General features: G+C 44.7%; 1 protein-coding gene across 3 annotated transcripts in view; it reads right to left on the bottom strand.

The window, feature by feature from the left end:
- usp3 (ubiquitin specific peptidase 3) overlaps positions 1-18,644 on the bottom strand; it is a 171,326-nt gene extending 152,682 nt beyond the window's left edge. Inside the window, exons 1-3 of one of the 3 annotated variants that reach the window (XM_070865223.1) lie at positions 18,581-18,644; positions 9,858-9,918; positions 3,595-3,732 (exon numbers count right to left, since the gene is read on the bottom strand). In XM_070865223.1, coding sequence (XP_070721324.1) covers positions 3,595-3,732; positions 9,858-9,883 — 164 coding nt within the window. In that variant the 5' untranslated portion in view covers positions 9,884-9,918; positions 18,581-18,644. The other 2 variants (XM_070865221.1, XM_070865222.1) reach the window with 2 other exon arrangements.
- Positions 18,645-19,320: the final 676 nt, after the last annotated feature.

Genomic DNA, 19,320 nt, shown 5'->3' with positions numbered 1-19,320 from the left:
GAGGTGAGAGTGACTGCTCTTCACATCAAGGTAGCATTTGACCAAGTGTGACATCAAGGAGCCCTAGTAAATTTGAAGTCAATGGGAATCAGGGGTAAAACTCTCCATTGGCAGGGGTCATACCGAGCACAAAGGAAGATGGTTGTGGTTTTGGAGCTCAATCATCCCAGCCCCAGGACATCGCTGCAGGAGTTCCTCAGGGCAGTGTCCTAGGCCCAACCATCTTCAGCTGCTTCATCGATGAACTTCCCTCCATCATAAGATCAGAAGTGGGGATGTTGACTAATGATTGCATAGTGTTCAGTTCCACTCGCAACTCCTCAGAAAATGAAGCAGTCCATGCCAGCATGCAGGAAGACCTGGACGACATTCAGGTTGGGCTGATGTGTGGTACGAATGTTACTTGCCACCTAAGTGCCAGGCAATGACCATCTCCAAAAAGCGAGAGTCGAACCACCTCAGCTTGATAATCAACGGCATTAGCATCGCCGAATCCCCACCATCAACATCCTGGGGGTCACCATTGACCAGAAACTTAACTGGACCAGCCACATAAATACCGTGGCAACAAGAGCAGGTCAGAGGCTAGGTATTCTATGGCGAGTGTCTCACCTCCTCAAAGCCTTTCCACCATCTACAAGGAACAAGTCAGGAGTGTGATGGAATACTCTCCACTTGCCTGGATGAATGCAGCTCTAACAACACAAGTAGCTCGACACCATCCAGGACAAAGCAGCCCACTTGATTTGCACCCCATCCACCAGCTTCAACATTCACTCCCTCCACCACCGGCGCACCGTGGCTGCATGTGTGCAGCATCTAGAAGATGCCCCCAAAGGTTTGTCACCATCCTCCGCCTGCTCCACGGCGACATGCAAGCCATGATCCTGACCAAAGGATCCACCACAGACCCAATCCACATCTGGACCAGGGTCAAACAGGGCTGCGTCATCGCGCCAACGCTCTTCTTGATCTTTCTTGTTGCAATGCTCCATCAACAAATTCCTGCTGCAGTGGAACTAAACTATAAAACCAATGGGAACCTGTTCAACCGTCGTCGCCTCCAGGATAGATCCAAGGCAGTCCCAGCCTCTGTCATCAAACTACAATATGCAGACGACGCTTGCGTCTGCACACATTCAGAAGCCGAACTCCAAGCCATCGTCAACATCTTCACTGAGGCGTACGAAAGCATTGGCGTTACACTAAACATCCGTAAGACAAAAGCCCTCCGCCAACCTGACCCCGCCACACAGCACTGTCCCCCCGGTCATCAAAATCCACGCACAGCTTTGGACAAGGTGAACCATTTTCCATACGTGGGGAGCCTACAATCAGCAAGGGCAGACATCGATGAAACGGTCCAACACCGCCTCCAGTGCGCCAGCATAACCTTTGGTCACCTGAAGAAAAGAGTGTTTGAAGACCAGGACCTCAAATCTGGCACGAAACATTTGGTCAACAGGGCAGTAATGATACCCGCCCTCCTATATGGCTCAGAGACGTGGACCATATACAGTAGACACCTCAAAGCGCTGGAGAAGTACCACCAGCGCTGCCTCCGCAAGATCCTTCAAATTTACTGGGAGGATAGCGTTCTCACTCAGGCCAACATCCCCAGCATCGAAGCAGTGACCACACTCAACCAGCTCCGTTGGGCGGGCCACATCATCCGCATGCCCGACATGAGACTCCCAAAGCAAGCGCTCTATTCAGAACTCCTACAAGTCAAGCGAGCCCAAGGTAGGCAGAGGAAACGTTTAAAGGACACTCTCAAAGCCTCCTTGATAAAATCAACACCTGGCCCAAGGCTGCCCTAAATAGAGGAAGAGCATCTGGGAGGGCGTTGAGCACCTCGAGTCTCGTCGCTGAGAACATGCAGAAATCAAGCGCAGACAACAGCGTGCGGCAAACCAGACTCCCCACCCACCACTTCCTTCAACCACTGTCTGTCTTACCTGTGACAGAGATTGCAATTCCCATATTGGACTGTATAGACATCCGAGAACTCACTTTTAGAGCGGAAGCAAGTCTTCCTCGATTTCGAGAGACTGCCTATGATGATGATGCACTGCAGCAACTTCCAAACCCGCAACCTCGACCACCTAGAAGGACAAGGGCAACAGGCGCATGGGAGCTCCATCACCTGCAAGTTCCCCTCCAAGTTACACACCATCCTGACTTGGAAATATATTGCTGTTCCTTCATCGTTGCTGGGTCAAAATCCTGGAACTCCCGCCCTAACATACTGTGGGAGTACTTTCACCACACCGACTGCAGTGGTTCAAGAAGGCAGCTTACCAGCACCTTCTCAAGGATGATTAGGGATGGGCAATATATGCTGGCCTTGCCAGCCACGCCCACATCCCGGAACAAATTTTTGAAAAAAGCAATGTGATAATGACCAGCTAATCTGTTTTTGTTATGTTGATTGAGGGATAAATAGTGGCCAGGACACCAGGGATAACTCCCCTGTTCTTCGAAATAGTGCCATGGGATCTTTTACGTCCACCTGATGGGGCGGGGCCTTGGTTTCATGTCACATCCGAAAGACAACCTCTGACAGCGCAGAACTCCCTCAGCACTGCACTGCAGGGTCAGCCTAGATTTACGTGCTTAAATCCCTGGGGTGGGACTTAAACCCACAACCTTCTGACTCAGAGGTGAATGTGCTCCCACTGAGCCACTGGTTGACACAGATAGCAAGAGGTAAGGCAGTACTGGGGGAGTGCTGCATGATGTGAGGTGCTGTTTTGTTTAGATGAGATGTTAAACCAAGGATCTTCTCAGGGGAATGTTAAGGATCCCTAGGCACGATTCAAAACAAAAAGCCAGAAATTCTCCTGTTGTTTTGGCCAAACTACATTTCTCAACCAAAAACATTATCTGGTCATGTATCCACTTTGCTGTTTGAGGGACCTTGCTGTAGATGCAAACTGGCTGTGCTGAAATCCATTGAGATGGCATTAATCAGACCTGCAATTCAAGGCTAAGATTCAGATTGCTCATTGTGCCTTGGCCAACATTTCTTCCTCGACCAATACCATCAGAAAAATTACTAACTGGTCATCTATTGGCTGTGAAACACTTTAGGACAGCCGGGGAACATGATAGGATACTATATAAACACAAGTTCATTCATTCTTTTCTTCAGTGCAGATTTAAAAGGGGACAAAAGTCAGGTTTCTGAGCTTTGATCTTTAGCCTGTTGAAAGGCCCACTAGTTTCATTAAAATCCACATATACCAGTACACTGGGTCAAAATCCTGGAACTCCCTCCCTAACAGCACTGTGGGAGTACCTTCACCACACGGACTGCAGCGGCTCAAGAAGGCGGCTCACCACCACCTTCTCAAGGGCAATTAGGGATGGGCAATAAATGCCAGCCTTGGCAGCGATGTCCACATCCCGAGAATGATTTTTTTTAAAACTTTCTTGGGTCCCTCAAGGCAAATTTTATTCTGCATTGAAGGTCAGAATGAAGCAGGCCCTTAAGTTTCAAGGTACGTGCATTTAACTGCACACCAAGTCCTAAAGTTTGAAGAATTTATTACAAAGCTGCATTTACAGATTCAATATTTGAGCTTCACATACCAGTAGGTGCTGTAACTGCTGCAATCCATACACACTGCATGCTGCAATTTCTCTTTTTCATGCTTTTCTGACTTTTTAATATTGTTGGAATGAATCTGGGTATCTTCATAGTGTTTCTTGGCATGTCCATTCACATATCTGCAATTAAAATGTAAAAGGATTCAGCTCGCAGCTTAAAACTCTCACCATTTACTGAGGTCTAGTCTTTTTATTTGAGTGCATGATTTCGACTGGCACTGGAATAGCGCAGTACTGAGGGAGTGCTGCACTGTTGGTGGTGCCATCTTTCCGATGAGACGCGAAACCGAGGTCATAAGAACATAAGAAATAGGAGCAGGAGTCGGCCATTTGGCCCCTCGAGCCTGCTCCACCATTCAATAAGATCATGGCTGATCTAATCATGGACTCGGCTCCACTTCCCTACCCGCTCCCATAACCCCTTATCGTTTAAGAAACTCTCTGTTTCTGTCTTAAATTTATTCAATGTCCCAGCTTCCACAGCTCTCTGAGGCAGTGAGTTCCACAGATCCATAACCTTCCGAGAAGAAATTTCTCTTCATCAGTTTTAAATGGGTGGCCCCTTATTCTAAGATCGTGCCCTCTAGTTCTAGTCTCCCCTGTCAGTGGAAACATCCTCTCTGCATCCACCTTGTTAAGCCCCCTCATAATCTTATACATTTCGATAAGATCACCTCTCATTCTTCTGAATTCCAATGAGTAGAGGCCCAACCTACTCAACCTTTCCTCATAAGTCAACCTCCTCACCGGAATCAACCTAGTGAACCTTCTCTGAACTGCCTCCTAGCAAGTATATCCGTCCGTAAATATGGAAACCAAAACTGCACGCAGTATTCCTGGTGTGGCCTCACCAGTACCCTGTATAGCTGTAGCAAGATTTCCCTGCTTTTATACTCCATCCCCTTTGCAATAAAGGCCAAGATTCCATTGGCCTTCCTGATGACAAGATCCCATTTGACCTCTCAGAATATAAAAGATCCTATGGCACCCAAGAGCAGGGGAGTTCTTTCAGTGATCAGGCCAACATTTATCGTTCAACCAACACCACCAAAACCAGATTAACTGGTCATTTACCTCATTGCTGTTTGTCGTAACTAGCCATTGGCGAATTGGCTGCCACGTTTCCCACATTAGATCAGTGACTACACTTCAAAAGTAATTCATTGGCTGTGAAATGCTTTGGGATGTGCAGAGGATGTGAAAGGTGCAACATAAATGCAAGTTATTTTTAATGATATTCCACAGATCATAGAAATATGCAGCACAGGAGGCGGCTATTCGGCCCATCTATCAACATTTGATATATTTCTGTTCAGAAGGTATTGCGACATGCCCTCTCCCCACACACGATGGTTCAGATGGTAATGGGTATGGCTCCAAGCTACACACAGCAGTAAGACTGCAGCCTCAATGTTGGATTTGCACTAGCTTAGCATATTTCAGCCAGGACAGCTCTAAGTATTAAAACTGGCCTCAGCACCTCTGCACTAAGAAAATGAGAAGCACAAAATAAAACAACAAGCCCAATCCAATTAGACCGTGTAAAAAATTAAACCACAGTAGACTCTTACAAATCCATTTAATACCATAACAAAGTTCTGAATAAATACTCCTTCATCCTCAAAGATAATAACTGTGCACAACTCGCGAATATTCCTCCAAGCTCATATCTCGGATATTCAATCTTTGCCTGTCACCCTCTGGAGCCAACACCTACATCAGCACAAGTAACATGATGCTCTACAGAGTGTATACTTATGTTGGCCAATTGCTTTACAATCTTCAATCCCATCCCCAGATATATATCCAGATCCTTGGAGTTGTTCAACACAGCATCAACTGCTTTGTCCCTTTCAGGTTCCGAGGAGGTGTAAAATGAAACGGTCAGCAAGGGTTCCCAAGCCGGATTGTTGTTTGTTGGCTATAGGGGAGTCAATGATTGTGGGGAGCGGGCAGGAAAGTGGAGTTGAGGCCAGGACCAGATCAGCCATGATCTTATTGAATGGCGGAGCAGGCTCGAGGAGCCAAATGGCTTACTCCTGCTCCTATTTCTTATAAAGAACATAAGAACATAAGAAATAGGAGGAGTAGGCCATAAGACCCCTCGAGCCTGCTCCGCCATTCAATAAGATCATGGCTGATCTGATCATGAATTTAGCTCCACTTCCCTGCCCGCTCCCCATAACCCCTTAATCCCCATATCGTTTAAGAAACTGTCTATTTCTGTTTTAAATTTATTTAATGTCACAGCTTCCACAGCTCTCTGAGGCAGTGAATTCCACAGATTCACAACCCTCAGAGAAGAAATTTCTCCTCATCTCAGTTCTAAATGGGCGGCCCTTTATTCTAACCACTTTTCACCTTTAGGAGAGGAGGAATGAAAGGGGAGAAAATAAAGATAGGGGAAAAGAGAATATTTTACCTTCTTCCAAAGTTAATGACTGTAGTTGTGTCCAATGTTTATGTAATTTTTGGCCTAATTATCCAGAACTAAGTAACAAAGGGGCTAGGCTGTTGTTTAATTCCACATGTCTGCTTGCACATTAGAGATGACACAGTTGTTGTTAGGTTAAATAGTCTGTGTTTATTTACACCATGACCAATAAAAACGAGAGAGCAATTATTTATTTCTGGTGATTCAGATATAGAAGCATGACTAAAACAAACAGCTGAAGAACAATTTTCTAAAAAGGAATTTGTGAACTGTGCAGATTTTCAAAGGAAACAAAACAAATACAACTGCAACCCTAACAGTGTTAAAGTGGTTTGTTAACCTGAGCAGGGATGGGAGCATTTCACTCCCAACTAGAGGCTTGGGAGTCAAGAGTCCCGATGCATCGTATTGATAAACTGGCTGTTAATTTAGATGAGTTTCACCTTCTTTGCCCAGCCTGCTGGATACAGGACCACAGAAAGATGGAGGACAGAGAGCGTAAGAAACAGAGGGGAAAAAAGCTGCCTATACGACAGGTGTTAGACCTGAAATGTTAACCTAACCTTTTTCCTTTCTCCACAGATGCTCCCTGACCTGCAGAGGGTTTCCAGTATTTTCTGCTTTATTTTAGATCACCAACATCTGCAGAATTTTGCTTTTTGTAAGAAAAGAAAGCCTGCCTGCGGTAGTTGAATCGCAGCCCCTGCTGGCTGAACACACAGCAGCACACGCAGATAAAACCACACTACAGGCTGCCCTACCCTCCCTGCTGGACGACATCCTGAAGGACAGGTGGCTTGTAAACAGGGGGTGTGAGAGGAGCGATGTTATTTTTAAAACTATTCACGTCAAGCTACGATTCCATTAATCCTTTCACCAGCCCAAGTATGGTTTTGAAACGGTTGAAATTTTGCCTTTATGTTTTTATTAAACTGAATGAATTCCATTTAATAAAGTAACAGCATGTAAACACTAAAATGACTTCAACTCCATAACACCACAAACAGGGCCACAGAACCAAGAGCTTTCCAGAATCGGGAAACTTTGCCCAAACTCAAATGTTCAATATGTGCCACTGAGAGCAAGAGCAAATCCTCAGAAAACAATATCAAAAGTGAGTATTTTAAACAGCCTATGTTCAATAAACCCTTAAGCTCACCATTGTTTCATTCCCTGCCCAAATACTTGATTCCTGGTGCATTCTAGTCAATTAGTTTACATACAATACACATTGGTGCCCTTCCCCAAAGAGAAAGTTAGAAAGTGGCTGAGAGTAAAATTCACCTATTGTTATTTGTTAAAATGGAATGTCATCTCGAGCAAGCTGACAATCCCTTCTGCCAAGGACAGAAGGAGGAAGTGAAACAAGATGGGTTTCACTCATTTACCCGACGGACATTTTCAATGACAGTCAACCAATGAGGAAACTTTTAAAGATGAGATGTAGCAGGGCGGAGGGATTTTTTTTAATTCAAAGAGAATGCCACACTGTAGGACATGGAGCAGAGGGCACAAGTCGAGGTTGATTGTAATTAGGGCGAGGAGTTTGTAAACGAGGGGGATTTTGTATTGTATGCTGGGGACTGGGAGCCAGTAGAGGCTCTTGGATAGGAAGTCAAACTTAGTGCTGGAGCTCCAGATGAAATGACATTTTTGCAGCTTGGGAGGCCAACTGAGCGAGAGTTGGAAAAGTCAGACCGAAGACAACACAGACATGAGTAAAGGTTCCAGCGGAGAAAAGGTAGGGCCATGGGCAGGCAAGGTGGAAAGATGGAAACGGCTCTGGGTGATGGATTAATGTGCACTTTGAAGCTCAAGAGGGTGGGAGTTTGACAAGAACTGAGCAAGATTTTCTCAGTCTAGAACAGGGTTGTCAAATGTACATGCCTTGGAGAGGGAGTGGGGTTAGAGATTGGGGTATGGGCTGAGGGGAAAGTGGGGGTGGGGTGGAGACCAGCATTTCCTGCAGAGCTGGGAGCAGCAGTAACTTTGTTCCCTCAGCTCCTCTCTCAGGGCAACAAACCCCGGGTCTGACGCACAGTCTCACCGGTCAGCTTCTCGTCAGAAGCTCGCAGAGTTTGTGGCCTGGGCCCGAACTTTAACCAGCAGCAAGGGAAACCGCTGAACAATGAGATCTATGGAGAGATCGGCAGTCCTGGCAGCAGGGGATTCTTTTTCTAAATTATTTTTCAGCAACATATTTGTAATCATTTTTTGGATTGCATTGCACTCCTCCGTTTATTCTCTTGTTTTAATTATTTTGAACAAGGCAGAACGATTGGATACCTTTTTAAAAAAATGTAATGTGGTGAAGAGATTAAAAAAAACAAATCCATTGTGTACGTCGATCCTGCATGACCCACCTGGAAAGTGAATGATCTCATTTCTGGGTGTTTTATAGTCCAGGTATAAGGTATTTTTTGGAGTAGGAGAGACAAATCTGGACCCTGCAGTACATTACGTAGCAAGGTATTGCACGGTATGTCAGATCTGCAACACATTACACTCCAAGGCATTGAAAGGAAGACTTGCATTTATACAGCGCCTTTCACTACCTCAGGATTTCCCAAAACATTTTACAGCCAACTAGTACTTTTGAATTGTAGTCACTGTTATAATGTAGGAAACGCAGAAGCCAATTTGTGCACATCAAGCTCTCTCAAACAGCAATGTGATAACGATCAGATAATTTGTTTTAGTGATGTTGGTTGAGCGCTAAGTGCAGTCTGGATTATGTGTCCAATTCGGTAGAGATAGACACAGAGAAATTTGTACTCTTGCCCCGGTTAAACCATCCCATTTGTAACTCAGAACATATTCGGCGCCAATTAAGTACATTACCAGAACATGCACATGCATTATGAAATTAATTTCCCATTTCATTGTGGACATGAATGGAAAGCCCACATGCTTGATTTATCAGCACAAATTACCTGTGGTGAAAGATTACAACATTCGAAGAACACATGCAAGTGATGCTGCTATTAATACACGCTATATATGAATGATCATGAAATAGCGGTGCCATTGAAACCTTTGAGGGAGAATTTTTGAAGAACTGCATGCTGAAACCTGCAGAAAGCGCAGGTTGGACATTCAGGAGTGCGTCAGAAGCCGGCGTCATCTTGGGTCGCATGCCCCATTTTAATAATAGAGGCGAGCAGCGGAACAAACTTGGACCTGCTGCACTGCTGCTACGTCCTCAAGGTGGGGCAGAGGAAAATACACAGAGTGCCAAGTACCGACACACGGCTCACAGTATAGCTGCGGAACTGGAGGAGAACAGCTCCACAGAAGGGGAAGTAAATAATTTGCTTCAAAAAAATGGACAAAACGTATGTAGCTTTCTACTCCAATGTTTCCAAATAACTTTGGCTGAATGTGTCCCACGCCAAGTACTAGGATGTCAGATCAGACCCACTATCTAAATTGAGTTCAACTCCCCTGAAAAGTTGCCAGCTTTCAATCAGATCTTTAAAAGCTCAATTATTGGATAGTTTGCCAGGAATTCCCCCTTGCTTGTATTAATGGGCAATGTCACAGACTAACAATTAGTTGTCTTTAAAGACAGAGCCTGAAACTCAATTGACAAAAAAATTGTATCATTCCATACCATTAAACATTAGGCAATATTTTAAAAATAGCTATTGAAATGTTTAGCAATAACTGCAACTTAAAAATCAAGCTATGATTCCAATCTGCTACCAAGTACAACACATTATTCTTCAAATGAAGAGATGGACAAAGTGCTACAATCATAACCTGAGCTTATCCTCAAGACAACCCGAGACTCAGCATAATATTACCATACCTTCCACAGTGAACACTTGAACACATCAGACAGACCCATGGACTTTTGTTGGAGCGACAAACTGCAAAAGAAAATGGAAAGACAATTGCTTTACTTTCAGAACCCACAATAATATCTTCAGTAGAGTTTAATGAGTGTTGATTTCTTTTCTAGTCTATATTTTTAAAATCTTCACATTGTGGAGCCATACCAAGTCTATCACACTGTGGAAAAGCAATGAGCTCGATCTCTCTCCCCCACAACTGCTGTAAATCTGTTGTGTTCGAGCAGTAGTACAATTTACAGCCTGTGGTATGGAATTCAGACAGCGAGAGCAGCTTTTCATTTCCTGAAGAATCCAATGGTCACTTTTAAAGGGAGGTATTGAAACATTTTGTCGAGATATCAAATCATTGAAGCTGGCAGCAATTCCCTGACTCACTGCTGGTAACAATGGTTGGCCCAGGGGACAGCCCTGTAAATGTAATGCAATACTTAATCCCCATTTAGGAGTTTTTCAGGCTGGGCAGCCAGTCATTTCTGATAAGGGTCAAGAGTCAGCTCAAGACAGAATAGTGGAGCATACTTGAACATTTTTTGTTGCACTTTTAAGATTGAATACTATACAACAACTGTTATACAAGACCTTTAACATAGAAAAACATCCCAAGGCACTACACAGAAGTGTAATCAAAACAAAATGGTACTCTTTTGTAATTACTACACTGTAGCAATAATTTAAGCGGATAGTGGTTATCGAAAGCTTCAACATATAATATACAATGAAAAACAGGATATTGTACTGGTCCGCATTGGGTATTTTCATGCACAAAGCATATTATACTTTAAGATAACAGCCTGCTTTGTTGCTGCACTTTTGAACTTAAAATAGGTTTGAGATGGCCTCTTGGAAGTGGTCTCACACATCAGGGCTTTAGTGAGCTTGTTAATCTCCTTTATTATACTTTGCATTTGATGTGCACCCAAAATTGATTTGCAGTATTAGGAAAAATGGCAGTGGAACTGCACCAACTTATATATATTAACGAGTTCAACCAATAAGCATATAAAGTCTCCAGCATTCTTGTGCAGGTTAATCTATTGCTGCTGCGCTTCAGTGTTTGCAATGAAACAGAAAATGATCACTAGTGGATCCCCTATTATCCCTCACAGAACATCTCTAGTTTCAATTGAAAGGGCAGCTTCTTTTAAAGAGAGCTACAAGAGCAAGGTTAGAAACAATCAAACAAATCCTTCATTAAATTGACCTAGTCACAATTTTTTTTTCTGCTTGGGGGTGGGGGGGGGAGGAGAGAAAGAGGATGAAAGAGCAAAAGATTTAACAGTAAATTGGTTAGAAAACACTGATGCAAAAATCTTTTTTTTTTAAATACATTTCAAACAGTAGACAGAGTCGGGTGTGGGGAGAATCTCTGCTGCAATTTTCAACCGACTCATACACCCACTACTGTATGGTAAGTCATCCTAATATTCTTCATTTGTGAATGGAGACGGTGAGTGCTGGCTCGGTATTTGATTATGGAAAGTATCACAGCCAACACAAATCCCAAGCCTCACCCAATATCCAGATTTTCCATTGGACTGCAATCAGGAGCAGGATGAACCCTGATTGATTTTTTTCCTCCTATTAACTAGGCATAGAAGCCACTTGTAGCATTAAGTTAGCAGTCAGGTCTGGAGAAAAATTCCACAGAACATTATAAAAATGCATGCCAAAGAAATTTCAGGAATTTCTCCATGTAAAATACCATCCTATCACAGACAGAACAAGGTTTACACAAATGCAAAAGCAATGTTGTCATTTAATCTCACCTGCCTTTTACCCTATCACACACCTTCCCTTATTCTTTCCTCCCCTACCCCCTTTCCTGCCTCTGCACTTGCTTAAAACCTGCTACATCTCTAACTTTTTCCAGTTCTGGTCATCAACCTGAAACGTTAACTGTTTCTCTCTGCACAGATGCTGCCTGACTCGCTGATTATTTCCCGCATTTTCTGTTTTTATTTAAGTTGTACACAAATGCAACGGCGAGTGATCCTAGCCAACAAGGTGATAACATATATAGGTAATGAATGTTTGGTAACTGTTATCCTTGGGTAATAGCAAAACTTTCAACAGCAAGCCCTTGGATGTTGATTAAGTATTGAAGAAATGTAATAGCCTTTAAATATTTACTAGCATTATTTAACTCCCAAGAGATTAGACCTTTTGACTGATAGCTCTTTTTCATTGTATACATTTTCTGCGACTGACAAATTTGGATTGCAGAAATGAGTTCCTGTGGGAGTAAAGATGAGTGGAATTCAATCAGAGCACAAATACACTCAAGGTAATTAAAACCAACAGGCACATTAACTTCAGCTCAAATGTCAAACTTCAACATCTACACTTACGCAAACAATGAAAGCCCAATCAATGTTCAGCTTCTGAAATCTAACCCGTGGGGAAAGCTCGCGTTGCAGATTTTAAACGTAGTGAGACCCCAGAAACTATTCTGGCTTCAAATCTATATGTATATGGAGTGCACTTCACAACACAGGAACTCGATTTCAATTACGATTTAGGTTACTGCACAGTGACTTTCTACCAGCCATTCCTCTTCATATCCATTTCAGGTGCACAATTTCTAACAAGAAGTAATTTGTTGTGCACTAGAGCTGGGCTGTAGCAGACCCCATTGCCTTTGTGCTGAGCATAGTAAACAGCATATATAATGTTTATTTTGTCTAAATTAGGTTTTATTAATACTTTGCAGCTGAATCCAATTCCTCAGGTTTTCCCAGTTTGTTTTCAGGAATCATGGCCACATGGGCCTCTTTCTGACTCCGTCAGGCACAAGTATTGCCTTCCTGCACTCGATTCCCATTTGTCCTGTTTAAATACAAACTAGCATTTCTCACATTTCAAACTAAAATTTGTGGTGCTATATTTAAGTTCACAGATGACAGATCTATGCACCTATTACCTCAAAGTCTCTAGTAACGATTATTTACATTACAGAACATCCCATGATGATCTAGATTGGTTAAACCCATGGGTAAAGTGACACTTTAACCTGAAGTAGAGATCATAATGGAAATAAAATATTTTACATAAATTAGATTTGATTTCATTTAGCAATGTAACCCCAGATTTTGCATTAAATAGTGCATGTCTAAGTATTGGATCATTTTATCTCCAACTATTTGATCAGTGGGGCCTTTATCTCACAAACGTTACTGACACTGGTTCTCTCCTGCTTTTGCTTTGCAAGTAACCTGTATATTAATGTGGGTTATGAGCAGAGCTCCAGGAACATAAAAGAATTAAAAGGATGAGACAGGATTATCATATTGAGATTTAGGTTAACCCTCAAAATGAACGAGTGGAACAGGTAAGTGAGAGGGAGAGAGGAAAGCATTTTCTCCCTTTCCCAGTTGTCCATTTTACTTTACTCCTCAGCTTTCCCCTTTCACTGGGGTTACTTTTTTGCCCCCTTTTAAAAGTAATTCCTCCCTCTCTGCCCCTCCAAACGTATTGTTGGTGCCCATTGAACTCCTCACGTAGGTAACTTGCTTGTCAAGCCTCTGTTCAAAGTTTTTCATGAAGGGAAAAGCCTGGGTTTTATCTGTATGTGTCCCTTCCCCATCCTAAATAAAAGTGTTAATCAGTTTAAAGAGATCCCAACTCCCCATTGTGCACCAATACCCTACCACCCAGACATGCAGTAAATGAGAAACGCCCCTAACCCGATATCACACTGTCCTTTCCACTTCCTCTCGCAAACACTACCACCAGCAGGAAACAGGCCGCTTCAAAAAAGAGTAAATAGTTCCATGATTGCTTCATCCCTCACAAAGCTATTGTTTAAAATCACACTTCCACTCTCAGTATCCCCTGCTATTGCCATTGTGCAATGCACAAGATTATGGCATTGGTAATTTCCTTACATTGAGGCAGAAAACACTATGCTGTGAATGCCCTTTTGCTAGTTCAATATTTAAACTTTTATGCAAGTACATGCAATAAATTGTTCACAGCAAACAGATTACCAGCAGGATAACTGACCTCCCTTAACCACACATGTATCTTAACAGAAATCATTTCATAGAATAGATGCAAGATATCAATTTTATACTCATGATTTAGCTTCACATTTTATAATAAATCTTGATTTTCATTTCAAAACAGGTAGTATAGCTCCCCCCGCCCCCTCCTCTTGGTACAATGGCACTGGCACAGAAACATCTCGGGCTCAATCCTGCGCTCACTTTTTAAAATTATTTTATTTATTCATTCCTGGGATGTGGGCGTCACTGACAAAGCCGGCATTTATTGCCCATCCCTAAATGCCCTTGAGAAGGTGGTGGTGAGCTGCCTTCTTAAAACACTGCAGTCTGTGTGGTGAAGGTGCGCCCACAGTGCTGTTAGGGAGGGAGTTCCAGGATTTTGACTCAGCGATGATGAAGGAACGGCAATATATTTCCAAGTAGGATGGTGTGTGACTTGGAGGGGAACGTGGAGGTGATGGTGTTCCATGCGCCTGTTGCCCTTGTCCTTCTAGGTGGTAGAGGTTGCGGATTTGGGAGGTGCTGCCAAAGTAGCCTTGACGAGTTGCTGCAGTGTGTCTTGTAGATGGTGAACACTACAACCACTACTGCCCCGGTGGTGGAGGGAGTGAATGTGTATTTATACAGGGCCTTGGTGAGACCGCACTTGGAGTAGTGTGTGCAGTTTTGGTCTCCTTATCTAAGGAAAGGATATACCTGCCATAGAGGGAGTTCAGCGAAGGTTCACCAGACTGATTCCTGGTCATATGAGGAGAGATTGGGTCGACTAGGCCTGTATTCACTAGAGTTTAGAAGAATGAGAGGGGGTATCATTGAAACATATAAAATTCTGATGGGGTTGGATAGACTGAATGCGGGGAGGATGTTTCCCCTGGCTGGATAGACTCGAACAAGGGGTCACAGTCTCAGGGTAGGAAATTTAGGACTGAGAGGAGGAGAAATATTTTCACTCGGGGGGTGCTGAACCTGTGGAATTCTCTACCACAGAAGGCTGTGGCGACCAAGTCACTGAATATATTTAAGAGGGAGATAGACAGATAGATTTCTAGGCACAAAAGACATCAAGGGGTATGGTGAAAAAGCAGGAATATGGTGTTGAGATAGAGGATCAGCCATGATCATATAAAATGGCGGTGTAGATTCGAAGGGCTGAATGGCCTACTACTGCTCCTATTATCTATGTAGCCAATCAAGTGGACTGCTAATCTGAATTGGAACCAAGGCTTGAGGGGGGAGGAAAGTGCCATGCCATGGCCCTGAACAGTGACACATATTTATGAAAATCAAGTGGGGGGAGGGTGGTATTGGAAGAAAATCAGAGGGGAATTTTACTGAATGTCATACAACCCTAAAAAGGATAACAAAAGATGCCTGTGGTTTACTGGTATTGTTCCCACTGGTAGCACATTACACTTCAAACCTGTTAAAACACTTGAGGATATTGCAACATCGTGAAAGACTAGAAACACTTGAGCTTTTCAGCGGAGAAAGGAGGTCTGAGATGTGGTCTTATAAAAATGTCAAGAGTAAATGGCATTGAGGGGTAAATCTGGGAAATTATTATAAATTAAATTGCAAGGAGTAGAACAAGGGGACATGGACTCAAACTAGTAAAAAGCACATTTAGGACTGATACCAACAAGCTCTTCTTTACACAAAGAATGACCAACGATGGAGGTATTCACAATTGTGAGGGATTTTGATAAGAGTACTTGACAGAAACTATTTCAACTGACAGAAACTATTTCAACTGGCAGAAAGGTCAATAATCATAGGACTCAAACATAAGTTAATTGGCAAAAGAACCAGAGGGAAGGGGAGAATTTATATATATATATATATATATTTATATAAACAGCAAGTTATCATCATCGCATGCAAAAGTGATGGAAGCAGATTTAATAGTAACTTTCAATGGGGAATTGGATAAATACTTGAAAAGGAAAAACTTGCAGAGCTATGGGGAAAGAGCAGGGGAGGAGGCATCTCTTCCAAAGTGCTGGCACAGACATGTTGGGCCAAATGGTATTCTGTGCTGTACAAGTCTATGATTCTAACACATAGAATGGACTCCAAGATAGAAGACTGAAGGTGAACACCCTGATATTAATTATGCTGCTTGAGGGACCTTAAGAATCTTTCTGGATGGATGAACTCGTGTGGACCTCATCTATAATTATTTTGTGATCTTGAAGTTGTGTTCCACTGACATGAATGAGCACCACCCAGTTTATTGTTCCCATTCACAATGTCACACCACAGGCACTTCTACATATAGTTCTTCGGCTGCTTTGAAGATTGCAGTGACATTACATCACTAGGAAATACCCATTTATAACATTTAGGATTGCAGGACAACTCCCCTCTCCCCATCTATTGTGCACCAATCCTGAAGGAAGTTGTTGGGCTGATGAGATCACACAGTACTATGTAGTCAGTACTGTTACTCCACTTCCATACACTCTGACCAACAGTTCACAAAATCCTTGTGTGTGGCTCACCCAGATGAGAGTCAGGTAACTAGTGTGTCTGGGGAACACCGCACTTGAAACCAAAACAAGCCTAATGGGATTAAGTTTCACCTCTGCACCAAGACATCAATAACATTCCAATACAAAGCATGACAAGCATTTACACTCTGTAGGCTGGAACAATCTTTGGCATATTGAACAATTGTTTCAAAAACCCAACATATCTTGAACACATATCGTATAATTTCTATTTAAGAAATGTACTTATGGTGCTAATTATTTTAATATGCAGAGATCATTTCTTAATAGACTCTCACTTAATTACGATTTTAGATTTTAGATGAAGAAATCCTTCTGCAGGCCTGAAATTATTTCAAGGAAAAGTTTTACAGATTGGCCACGGCAGACAAAAGGAAAAGAATGTTGCCATTCGGAATTTAAGATTAGAAATCAGAGCGGTTGCTTGCGACAGATGAACTCTTGTACGTTCTCCATTCAGATTTACAATAAAGGCGTATCATCCTGGGTTTAAAACTAACCCACAATAATCCCGATTATGCAACACCACTCTTTTCAAACAGAAAAAGCTATTCGTTGTAAGACGTGCAGATTTGAATCTTCTGGACGGGAAAGTGTTTTAAAAAAGCATTTTGGCTTCGGTAATTTGTCACTAAAGCTGATAATTATCACAGGTAAAACTTCACATCACAAAATCGAAAGTCCCATTGTATCCCTCGCCCTCTTGGTGTAGTTAAAACAAAACTGATTAGATCGCAATCCCATCCTGTCTCCACCGTGCGAGTTTTAGCATTGTATATAATTCCATGTGCAAGCTCTTGTAAGCAGTATGTAGCACGTAGGAATGCCAATCTTTTTAACGAGAGATAAATTGAGTGGGGGTGACTTCCTACTGAAGCTAAAGCAGGGGGGGGGACAAGTTTCTCTCAGACATTACACTGGGCAGACCAGACAATGGAAACAATACCAGGCCCAACATTGGAGCAGAGGAAAGCCAGTCTGTTCCGACCCCGAGTGCCTCCGACAAAGAAAGTCATTGCAAAGTCTACTTGCACAGTAATCGGAGTGGGGCATTTTGTTGGTTGCAAAATAAATACTGCATTCCTGTAATAAACTGCGGGTTACTGGAGATTAAATGCCTGCCCTAAATCCCGACTGGATGAATGGTACGTGGCAAAAATGTCAATACACTGGTGTTACTTAAAAGAAAAATACACACGGGCTTGGCTGTGTTCTGGTCATTAAACTCATCGAAAACTTCGCCTCTTTGTTTTAAATGCAGTTGCGAGAGTTTGATCCGATGGGGGGGGGGGGGGGGGGTCCAGAGATAAAAGTGCGACCCCGAGCCCGCGATTTGCTCAAGAATAAATCAGATTCATGGGGAGGGGGGAGGAATCCTTCCATCTGTCTGCAGGGGATTAAAATGTCCCCAAGTTTCCCCCCAGCGCTGCCGAGGGTACCCTCCCCCACAAACACACAAGCCCAGAGATACAGGCTGTGGCTTCACCCAAACAACAAGCTGCTCTCTTGTCTTGATGTTGAACTCTAACACACACTAGGCCCGGCTCCAGCCTGTGTGTGAGGCGGCCTTTCCTGGTGCTGGAGTGCCGGGGTGTGTGGAGGAAGGGGTGGAGCGCTGTTTATAAAGCACACACACACCATTATATATATATATATATATGTTAGAGTGCGGCCAGGCTGTGTGGCGAGCGGGGCCGTGCGGCACTCACCGGCACAGCACCAGGAGGAGGGCGATCCGTTGGGGAACTTGGTGGAATCCGGCACGATGCAGACGCTGGACGCCAAGTGGGGGCACTCCATGTTGGCGGGGGCTGTGGGGCAGCCGCCGGGAGGATGCAGAGACTTCGGTGTGTGCAGGGGGAGGGCTTAGGAGAAGGGGGCAGGCCCAAGGGAGGGGGAAGGGGGAGGAGGACAATGCGGAACCGGCGGGCGGGGGCCTCTCGCTCTCGCTCTCCCTCCCTCACATCGCCGCCATCTTCTGGGGCCCAGTCAGCGCGCCGCCTCGGCCTCGGCCTGCCCCCGCTCGGCCCACACCCGCATCTTCCGCCGGCCTCCCGGCACCCGCTTCTTTATCTGTAGATTACACTAAAAATCGGTCGCTTGACCAGCCGGGGTGTGAAGGTGGGCGGGAGGGAGAGAGGAGAGCGCGGAGCCGCTACCTGCCTGGCACCGGCCGATTGGGAGCGCGGGCTCGCTGCCCTCAGTAACCGCCGACCGCCCGTCTCCCTGGCAACCATTGTCCCCCGCCCCCGTTCCCATGGCGATTATTTGTGGGGGTGAGCGTTACGTCACAACCCGCCCCCGTTCCCATGGCGATTATTTCCCGGGAGGGCGCGCGAGGTCACAATACCTGGGAAGCTTGACTATCAACATAGGGGGTCCATGGGGGTCCTGGGCGGAGAGCCCCGGGGTATCGTGGGCCCCAGGGTTGGAGAACCCTCGGGGTATCGTGGGCCCCAGGGTAGGAGAGCTCCGGGGTATCGTGGGCCCCAGGGTAGGAGAGCCCCGGGGTATCGTGGGCCCCAGGGTAGGAGAACCCTCAGGGTATCGTGGGCCCCAGGGTAGGAGAGCTCCGGGGTATCGTGGGCCCCAGGGTTGGAGAACCCTCGGGGTATCGTGGGCCCCAGGGTAGGAGAGCCCCGGGGTATCGTGGACCCCAGGGTAGGAGAGCACCGGGGTATCGTGGGCCCCAGGGTAGGAGAACCCTCAGGGTATCGTGGGCCCCAGGGTAGGAGAGCTCCGGGGTATCGTGGGCCCCAGGGTTGGAGAACCCTCGGGGTATCGTGGGCCCCAGGGTAGGAGAGCCCCGGGGTATCGTGGACCCCAGGGTAGGAGAGCACCGGGGTATCGTGGGCCCCAGGGTAGGAGAACCCTCAGGGTATCGTGGGCCCCAGGGTAGGAGA

Source organism: Pristiophorus japonicus, chromosome 21 (genome assembly GCF_044704955.1).
Source record: "Pristiophorus japonicus isolate sPriJap1 chromosome 21, sPriJap1.hap1, whole genome shotgun sequence".
NCBI lineage: Eukaryota > Metazoa > Chordata > Chondrichthyes > Pristiophoridae > Pristiophorus > Pristiophorus japonicus.
Note: the sequence above shows the minus strand (reverse complement) of the source record. Positions and strands in the feature narration are given on the sequence as shown.